General features: G+C 43.2%; 1 protein-coding gene across 2 annotated transcripts in view; it reads left to right on the top strand.

The window, feature by feature from the left end:
- The first annotated feature begins 2,668 nt into the window (after positions 1-2,668).
- LOC144471710 (uncharacterized) overlaps positions 2,669-10,905 on the top strand; it is an 18,462-nt gene continuing 10,225 nt past the window's right edge. The window contains exons 1-4 of one of the 2 annotated variants that reach the window (XM_078184022.1): positions 2,669-2,858; positions 3,013-3,520; positions 3,603-3,714; positions 9,348-9,700. In XM_078184022.1, coding sequence (XP_078040148.1) covers positions 2,767-2,858; positions 3,013-3,520; positions 3,603-3,714; positions 9,348-9,361 — 726 coding nt within the window. In that variant the 5' untranslated portion in view covers positions 2,669-2,766 and the 3' untranslated portion in view covers positions 9,362-9,700. Of the gene's footprint in view, positions 2,859-3,012; positions 3,521-3,602; positions 3,715-9,347; positions 9,701-10,905 lie in introns of those variants that run through there. The other variant, XM_078184021.1, reaches the window with a different exon arrangement.

Here is a 10,905-nt window from a genome sequence, read left to right as displayed (position 1 = left end):
CGTGGACGCCGCTGCTGCGAGATTTCGTGACCACGAGAAAGAGCTTGATTCTCCGGATTCGCGTAGGGTGACCGCAGGATATCAAGGGGAATCTCTGCCTTCTATTTTTTCTTCCCTCTCTCTCTATCTCTCTCCGTCACTTATCTCCACCCCGCGCCCATAATTTCTGCCCCTTTTTCACCCTGTCACCGATCGGAAATATTTGCGACGCTTTTGTCCAAGGAATTCCGTATCGACAACACGAAATGATCCGACGCGACCCCAACGTTTCCGTCGATTAATTGGACGCGCGCCGTGTTAATTCATCGATGCGACGATTTGTTGCTGTTGTTATGACCGCCGGTGTTATTCGCCGGGGGTTCGCGGAGGGGGACGGGTGTGACAAATTGGAAATTGGCGCGCGAAACGTAAGCGGTGGCGCACGGTCCCCCCGGCTCGTGTGTGTGTGTGTGTGTGTCCCCGTTTTCCACCGCGTTCCGTCGCGTCGCCGGTTTGTTTGTCGCGTTTAATTGGCCCGGTAACCGATCGCTGTTTAATTCTGGTGTCGTTTAGCCGACCGGTGACAGACAGCGGCCGGCGCGATCCCGGAAAAGAGTTGAATCCAGCCGGGAGTCGAAACGTCGCGCGGTTAGCGACGCATAAAGCCCGTCCGGTGCTTTGTCAGTTTCGGGAGGGGTGTTACACGCAATTTGCTACACTTTCCAGTAATGACTCCGTGGGACCCTCCGGCCTGTTTTATGGGCATCGTACCGGGTGTGCATAACTTACAGCCCAGTGGCTGAGAGGAACGGAGAGGGAAGGGAGAGAAAGAGAGAGAAGGAAAGAAGAGATCTTACGTCGAGTGTAAAGCCGGCTAGACGGTCGCATAGCCGGAAACCGAGAAGTGAATCACATTTTCGGATCGTAAAAACGTGTTTTGTGTCTGTCGCAGCGAGGAGACACGTTCCGCCGAAGCACGAAAACGACGATCGATTGAATTTCATCCGGCTACATCGTGCGGGAACATTCGGCCTCGAGACGATTACGTCGCTCGGACACCTTTCTCCCACAGCCGAGAGGACTCTCTGTTCTCCGTTCCACGAGAAACGGTAGCCTTCCAGGCGCGATATCCGCGAAGATTCGTCGTGGAGCCGGGAGATAGGACACCGTTCGAACGAGCATTCTCATCCAGCAGCTCCTGTGTTATCATTAAGATACGCATCGTGACCGTGTGAAAACGCAGCAGGCTCCGCTCTCTTGCATCAGGAGATCGTTCGGCGGAGGAACGTGCGCTGAAAATGCTCGGCAGGCAGCGGGTAATGTCATTACACATACGTGACGCGGACGTCCTACGCTTCGTTTCACGACGATACCAGCGATACAGCGGAAAGAAAGCATGCGTGGGAATTTTGGATAATATGATAAGGACCCGTTTCGAGTCGGCTCGGCTCGGCGCGAGATGCTCCATAGACTCGGGGGGGATATTCTTTATTCCAGTCGCACGCGCGCCGGCGTGGATTTGAAATTCTGCTGGCCCCCTTTGACGGAGGCCGGTTTCGAAACCTCCGAAGCAACAGCTACGTAAATCAGAAGTTTGATACGTTGGACCGACCGAGAACCATAAATCACGACCAGGAAATTATATTCCCCGGAGAAGACGTGTCTCCTCTATAAAGGTCGTCGGATCTACTTCAGAATTAAGAGCGAGGGCCTCGGCCTTTCCACCTGTCCGATCTCGTATGCCCCCCGAAATTTATGTCTAGGATACGTCTCGTCATCAACTGGAGCATGCGAAACCATCTCTCTCGAATGATATCGAGGGATTTCGTCAGTATTCTTCGTCAGAATTTATATAATCACGAGGTACATCGTTGGTTACTATTTTTTCACTATTATTTTCATCGTGATTATTTTTATCATTAATGCAGAGATTTGACTCCGAGGAGAGGATCGCGGGAAAGAAATAAACAATATATTATATATCCATTAGTACAACATGTTTCTAAAAACTATGGAACACGCACAGCAGACGACCTCACTCGGAGACGGACGCACAGTGAAATAGGAGGTCGTCTCGTCAACGTGCAGAGGACGATCGTCATCTCTTTATCATGGTTGCCCAAAAAGCCACGTATCGCAACGCATGGGGACTACGTACGTGTTTAAAGCCCCATTTCCAACAATTAATAATTTATGCGAACACTTATTTACGCGAAAATTCTAATAGCAGGAGAAATAGGGTCATCTTTCTCGAATGATTCTGAAAGAATTCCGTTATCTCGTGAACCAAAATTTACGAGAATATAAAGAACAAGAATAATAGTTAATTTCTGACTAATTAGTTTTGTTGTATAAACTTCTGGATCGTTATTTTTTGTAATAGATTTTACTGATGCACCGATTGATGTAAAAAATTGCCGAATAGGTCGAAATTTGATTACAGATAGATAATCTTCTCCGAATAATTTTGTAAGAATTCAGTAATTTGATGAATCAAAATTTACGTGGATGTGAAAAGAAACGATAACAGCAATTTTATAATTAATAATTTTCACTGTACACATTTTGAATCGTTAGCTGTCAAAAACTACAGTAGTACTATTTTGTGCGGGAATTTCTCGAACTCGCACACGTGACGTAGCGAACAGATGACGAACAAGTGTTTGTAACAGCAAACGTATAAGTTCAGTGAATCAGTGTTTGATAGTAAATGTGAATTATCTTGGCTGGACTGTTACACGTCATATAATTGTCATGTGTATTGTTATCGTCGATTACCGATGATCGATGCTTATAATTTATGTAATTACTGTAGTATTTGTATACGTGATTTACATTGTAGTTAAGTTAAAGATCGAAGAGTGGTTCGGAAGAATCAGGTACGTATTCAGTCTGGTATTCACGTTTCTCGCAACGAGGCGGTTGTATTTGGGGTTATGTTTTGCTACTGCTTCACCGCTACACTAGCTTTCAATATCATTGTATCTTTTTATATGGATTACCGAGAATTTACAATTGTATTTGTGTTAACAGAATGGACGAGTTTAACTCGGAAGAGAATAATTTGAGTGACAATGAGTCAGAGATGCATAATTCTACAATGATTGGAGAAGAATGCGCTGTGGAAATTAGTGATGATAGTCTAGAAGATACAGTAGAGAACGTAAAGCCTAGTACAAATAATCTGCTACAGTTTCAAAAGTCCACAGACAGCATCTCGTCCGACAGCGATGTGGAAGAGGTACTATTTATGCCCAAATCAAAGTTAAAGGATAATGGTTCGATGTTTAGGTGGGACAGGAAAAGTACACACTTGAAACAGAATATAAACGTAGAGCACAGTGATTTGGACAGTGATAATGATAGAAATCAACAAGTAAAGAAGTCGAAGATGTCCCATGAAACAAAATTGAAACCAAGTACAAGTAAAGAGGACGCTGCAGGCCCTAAAGTAGCACTGAACTACGAACGGATAATTTCTGGAATTACAGTGAAGCTTCCTGTGAAGCCGTACTCCTGCCAGATCGCAGTGATGCATAATGTAATAGAGCAATGACTTTTCAGCAGCGTTTAATCAAACGCCGCATTCAGAAATTTTAATTGCGCATTAAATTCTGTTACAGCTCATACAGGGTTGTCTAAAAGGAGTGAACTGCCTTCTGGAAAGTCCCACAGGAACCGGAAAAACCCTGGCTCTGCTCTGTGCTGCTCTTGCATGGCATGATTATTTTTCCGGTGAGTCAATAATATTTCAATGCATGCACGAGGGGAAATTTTTTATTTTTATTCGCCAGGTTGAAATTGCGTGACCACGCGACAAAGGATAATTAGCAAGAGTTAGACTGCGATATATTCGGGAATTATATGAATTTTCAACGTTAGGAGGCATCGTTCCCGGACAACTTTATTAAACTTTCGTTGATCCTCGCGACGTACCCCGTCAGAAACTTGAAACACTCTTCTAGATAATTCCGCGGCGTGTCACGGCAACGTCCGTCGCCCGTGAAAGATGCAAAATGATCGCGTCGAGTAATTCCTGTATCTAAATTGGCCGCTGTCCTCCACCGCTAGAAACTTGCGACGCGTTCGAAACTTCACCGAAACTTCCACTCTTGTCGTCTCGCGAATACGAAGTTAATTGTTTAAAGAATTCGAGCATTACCGTCTAATACGCAACGAAGCTATTCTATATTCCGAAGCGATTAGTATAATTCTACCTAGAGCTGTAGCGGTGGAAATGAAAATCGCGAGCCTCTTGTCGAAAATATTGAGATCATTGGAGGCAAAGTTAGGGAAATTTTAATTTAAACAATAAGTACTAATCTACGGATTAAATAAATATGAGTCTATAATTCTAATTATAACAACCTGACATTGCAGATTGCAATGTCTAAATGGTTAATAAGGAACAATTTAAGTTGTAGTAACAATCAAGAAATAAATTCGATTATTTAAAACGATTTCTTTAGATCTGTACGTATAATAAGTAATTATAATAATAATATCAATGAATATTTATTTTAATGTTGCCCAACTCGAGGAACGCAGAGAGAAAGTTTGGTAAAAAGAAAAGAATCCGCACCGTTTTCTGCCGTCTCCCATAATCGAGTAAAAATCATTTTCGAGAGACTCGCGGTTTTCGAGTGATCCTTAATGAGGGGAGTCAAGTGGTCGCGTGACCTCGGCACGGTGGATCTCTCGCATGCGGCCGCAGGCACCCGGTGAACAGGCCGCGGATTCCACGATCGGGGATCTTTCATGCGCGGGATCACGTGGCCAGATATCAACCGTGTAATCAACGAGTCCCAGCCGCGGACAAGAACATTAAAGAAGTTCTCCGTTGTCGTGGAGCGGAGAACCGGCTATTAGGCATCCGAACCATCGTATTAATTTAAATTATTCAACCTTTCTCCGCGGGGTTTCCGTGTCGGCGGCGTGCATGCGGCTAATTGGCCGCGATTCGCGCAATTCCTAAACAATTAGACTCGAATGCTCGCGACGCTGCGCGGCCCACGGCCCCGACGGCCCGTCCTTGGCGGTACCAGCCCCGCGGATACGGGGGGGAGGGAAACGTGTCTTTTTGGCGAACGCTCGCTGGAAACGTAATTTCGCGGGACAGCCTCGATCGCGAGAGCTCTCGGTTATTATTTCGTATTTGCATAATACTTTTGCTCCCTTTGTCGCAGTGGTTGCGCAACGGGAATGATAATTCACCGACTGGAACTTTTCTGGCTGAACTTTGCCAGCTCGGCCAAGTATTTCGTGGCCGGCGAGACAAGACGCCGTTTTCACGAAAATTCGAGAGAGAGAGAGAGATTCGATATACTCGACGGTTTATTATCTTCGTCGGTCCGTCCTCGTTCATTTGGCAATTTATTCGCGGTTTAACATTGTCCCGCAGTTTATGATAAAAAATGTTCATTGAAATTGAAGATTACCGCTACTATGAAAAATAGTGATATAATATATAATAATATATTTTGTGGGACGGTATAAGTGAGCTTCGCCACAAGCTTATTCTATATATTAAGTATACGATGGTTTATCAATAAAATAATGAAGCCACTGTAAAAATAAATACAAAAGAAGACGCTAAAAATATTCAAGAAAATATTTCTACATTTTTCTCTGGATTATACTGAATTATACTGTGGATATTCAATACGTATACGAAAAATCTCACCGCAAGAACTCTTCCTCTCTCTCTCTCTCTTAATTATTCTCCTCGTGATCCGTTCAAGGAGACCCGGCATGCGGCTTTTTAATCCTCGAACCGATCGTTGAAAATCGGCCACGGCTCATTGGCGGTTCCTTCGCATTCGATAAGAGGGGGGGAGTCTTTCCCCGGGAATTAGTCAAGGGTGGCAAAGTCCCTGATTCAGAGAGCCTATAGTGGGGTCGCGGTATCGCGACAGGATCTTAATATCGACGCAGATGCCGTGATATCGGAGAGATATGCGCAATCCAAAATCCTTCCGTGGAATTAGGCGAACGCACCCGCGAGACTGCACTTCTCGAACAATCGGCCTCCGCTACTCGACGCGATTCGCCCTGGAAAAGCGATCGATTCACTTCAATCGCGGCCGGTAGTTATGCACTAACAACTCCGGCAATTTATTTCGGCTAAATTTCCTCCGCAGCCTCGTTAAACGGGAACTACTTGCCGGGCGAACGTTCGAAAGGCTGCGGTGCATGTGTCGAAACAATTTTTACTATTTTTACGATTTAGTAGTTACTGCACCGTGCTTGATAACGATATAAAATTGCGTTTGGAAGTTGTGTCAATCGATCTCGAGCCTGCGATTTTTATAATGAAAGAGCCTGTACATTTATTTGTTCTACGAAGAATCAATTCTGATAAAATAATAATAGTAATAATACTAGTAATGATAAAATAATATTAATAGAATAACTGTAGCAATAATAGGATTCATAATGACAAATAAAATTTAAAAAATCCATCGCTGCGATTTTCAGACAAATCAACATTGTAGCATCGCTTTAAAAAGTATGAATTACTTTGCAGAGAAATTAAAGAATTAAATATTCTACTCTCTGATCGCAACTTGTGCAATTAGCCAATGTTAGATGACGGCGATAAATTCCGGGAACCTTTTTACTTCGGAGCATCGTCTGCGCGAATAATGCGGTCTAAAATAACTCGCGGTCGATTGGCTTCGAAAAATTCGGGGGTGGCCCTGTTCTACGTCTGAAGGTTGCTCGTTTCCCGCGAAATGGCGGAGCAGCTCGGCGACCCCGGATCCGTCAAATTAAACGTCCTCCTCCCTCCCGACGTTGAACGTCGAATTCGCGTGTCCGTCAGGTTATGTCTGTCTCTTGTTACCCGTTCGTGGCGACGATACGCGCGGCCAGGAACCGACTGGAACAGCTTCGTCGCGCGGCGTTCCACTTCCGGAATCACGCACGTCCTTCTCGGCTTTCCCGTCGCCCGGTGCATCGTCCTGTTGACAAAAATCTATAGATCGGCTTCTCTCGCTCGCGAAATTTACGAACGCCGTCGTACAGCGCGGCAGTAGCGGAGCATGTTTAAACAAATTATAGTGTCTCGAGCATAGCGTGCCGCTCGATCGGACCGGCGATCTTCATGTAAAATAAAAAACTGACCGCGTCGACTAAAGCGTCGACTGTGAAATATAGGAGCACTCGAGTTCCTTTTTTTGATATCGTTTTAATAGGTTGTAATTAACGTATCAATATCCTTCATGACAGTTCATTTTAGTACTTAAAATCCGCAAGTACATAAAATCCGCAGCCTATTTAAAAAACAATGCTAGATCCACTCCCGTCGTTGACGAAAGAGATTGTTTTTCTGTTGTTTAAATAACAGGCTACTTTTTGCAATAGAATCTTCCGCGAGAAGAGTACATTTCGTTAATGTTTTACTCAGTTATTCTTTGCTTTTTCTCTTCTTCCTTTTGATTTCTTTTCTCTTCGACGTATTCTAAATGCATTGAGAAGCTTATGTTTATAACTGTTCCGAGGTTTAGCAGCTTTGTCAAATATATTTCTGTAGGTATTTCTCTAATCTAATTACTCCTATTATCTCTTTTGTTTGATTTCTTTAATGCAGCATTTATTTCATCCAATTATCGAAAATTCGGACAATTAAGTGAAACAAGTGAGCGATTTAAATACCGCGGGTCAAGGTTGACCTAGCAACCCTTGCGCGAGGGTTAACCGACCGTATCGCCCGTTGTCCTCTCCAGTCTCGAATCCACGAGCACTTTAGCCCCTTTACGGCTCTCGCGAGCATGGGATAGTTCAATTGTCGCCTTTCATTCTATTCCAAAAGTAACTCGCAATCAAGAATTGAGCAATTCTTCAGATCATTTAAAGCAATATTTTCCTCGGCGAAAATGCAACCCGCGCAAGTTAATAACAAAAAACACAGATCAACGAGAGACGAGTTCTTCCTCCACTAGGTGGCCGAGCCAACGAAGCCCACTTCCGCTCATTGGCTCGGCCGCCTCGCGTCAGGAGAGCTCGCCTCTCATTGGTCACCGTTTTTCGTTAACAACTCTTTAACGACGCCCCGGAGACAATTTTCGTAAAGGAAAAATTTGCTCGAAGTAATCTCAGCAACCCTCCGTTTCCGGATTGTTAGACATATTCGGGCCACCCTGTAGTTCTAGGAACCGCCGGGACCTTCGTCGAGCGGCCTCCTCCGCCGTCTAAAAATGCCGGGATCGTTCCGTCGCGGAGTCGTTCGTTAACTCGTCTCCAATAAATTTCGCTGCGCTGTCGGATCGAGCTCTGCATGTCTGGCCGTAATAAAATTCCGTCCCCGGGAAAGGACAGAGCAGTTGAGAAATAAGCGGCGGCGGGCCGGGCGGAGGAGGAGGAGGAGGAGGAAAAGGCTCGGAGATTCGAGAAACAGGGTCGTATCGCGCGACACTCGATGCCTCGATACGTTTCGCGGCACGCATTCGTAATTAGGCGGACCAGAAAATACGGCGGGCCCGCGATTAGCGTTAGTCATGACAGCGGGGGCAGGAGACGAGACTGCCCTCCTACGCCCTCTTCGCCTATAACTGCACGACATTTCTTTCCTGCGCGGACTCGAATTTGCCGCGACGCTTTAAAAGCTGCCGGCGTCGTCACGCTCCGCTCGAGACGGAAGTCGAGTGGCACTGCTAGCCACCGGGGGCTGGAAAGCCCGAGAGACGAATAAATTAGGTCCTTCGGCATCGGGAATTATTTATCATCGGCCGTGAGTCGATCGTACCGACGCGACCGAATCTGCAACATTGTTTCGCGACGCCATTTTACCGCGCTCGAAAATCGACTGAATTCGAAATCTTCTTAGGCGATCGAAGCACAAATAGATAAATATTAATATAATATAATACAGTACAATATAATACAGTACAATATAATACAATATAATATAATACAGTACAATGTAGTACAATATAATATAATACAATACAATCCATACTAATATAAATATTCGGATTAGTAAAATTAAAATAATATAGTACAATATAATACAGTACAATGTAATACAGTACAATATAATATAGTACAATGTAATACAGTACAATATAATATAGTACAATGTAATACAATATAATATAATACAGTACAATGTAATACAGTACAATATAATATAGTACAATGTAATACAGTACAATATAATATAGTACAATGTAATACAATATAATATAATACAGTACAATATAATATAGTACAATGTAATACAGTACAATCTAATATAGTACAATGTAATACAGTACAATATAATATAGTACAATGCAATACAATATAATATAATACAATATAAATATTTGGACTAGTTAAATTAAAGTCGAATTAGATCTGACATAGACGTGAAATATATTTTACAGAAAAATTTATATAAAATGCGTCCGGCACCGGATCATCCCAGCTGGCCGTGATCTCGGTAGGACACCGGCGCACGAGAATTCAACTTTTGATAGATCTGGCCGAGGCGACTCGAACGTAATTATGTTTGACTTGCCGCGATTCCGTCAGAGCCTCGCGGCCCGTTTCCCGCAATTACCCGTGTATTTCGCGGAAGCGAAACGCCGATGGAAAGAGAGAGGTTATTATTCCGAAGCGTCTTGGAAATGCAATCAAAGTTTCGCCGGATCGGTCGGATTTCGCGGGACAGGGGACAATATTGACGATAATTAGGGGCGGCCACGCTGATCCTCGAGGCACGCGCTTTAAAGGGCAAAGTCTCTACTTTAATATGTACTAACTGATTTTTACTATAGACCTGAAATATATTGAAAAATATTTAAAATCGTGGGAGAAGCGATGCCTCTTGCACACGAAATATTGTTAAAATTTGAACTATCGTAACTCTGTTAAGAAAAACCGAACAATAATGAAAATTAGCGTGTTTTGTAGAGCAAAGTCTCCTCTTTCGTTTGCCCTAGTCGTTTATCAACTTGGCCCTTCGGAAGCACCGGAAACGTAGGGAAAGCCAGGAGGCTAAAATCGGCCCGTGGAGGCCGATTTCAATAGGCTGAAGTTTATATATGCATCTTCAAGATGCTGTAACTTTTTTTCCAAAAATGGTAAAACCATGGGGCTTAGCAGGTTTTAAAGGGTAAAGTCTCTACTTTAAAATCATTTGCTTCGGCAAAGTTGCTGGAGAAGTCGCGATCGGTTCGCGGGACATCAGGGCTTGGATGTTCTCGAATAGGGCGGTGGAGTTGGTTGCTATAGGGTGAACGACTGTCTTTGATTTTTAGGGGTGGTTTATATTTATGGAACAAGGGTTACTCAATACTTTTATTCAGTAATAATATATTTATTATTATATATTTAATAATTTAATATTTTACCCCCAACTTCTGAACAATCTAACCTCAACAACGAAATTTCATTAATAAACTTGATCAACCTTAAATTTCAAATAAAACCTCAATTCGAAAGAATCTCGTGGACTTAAATCTCTACCCCACCCAGTACTATTTAATCCAAATTTTATCCAATAATTCAAAATCATCGAATTTACTTGTTAAAAGTCAGATAGCGATTACCCCCAACTTCTGAACAATGTAACCTCAACAACGAAATTTCATTAATAAATCAAAATAATTTAATAATAACTATATAATAAAATAAGGAATAAAAGGTATTTCCTAATGACAAAGTAATAGAAAAGAATTGAACCGTGTCAATAATTTTCAATCCTCGAAAATGATTGAAGAAGAAGAAGATAATTATGTATCTACTTCCAATTTCTCGCAACGAACGCAATCTCTATTTCACATAAAAAGCCGCGAATTGAATAGTTCTCTCCAAGAACAAAAGAATAAAAAGATTGAATTATCGAAGAGGTTAACCCGAGAACGAACCGAGCAATCGCTGGCCAGTACCCACTGTTCCACTGAGGATCGGTGTCGTTTTCTCACGGCGGTGGGCGAAATG

This window comes from Augochlora pura, chromosome 6 (genome assembly GCF_028453695.1).
Source record: "Augochlora pura isolate Apur16 chromosome 6, APUR_v2.2.1, whole genome shotgun sequence".
NCBI lineage: Eukaryota > Metazoa > Arthropoda > Insecta > Hymenoptera > Halictidae > Augochlora > Augochlora pura.
The sequence above is the reverse complement of the archived record's forward strand: the minus strand, read 5'-3'. Positions and strand labels throughout refer to the sequence as shown.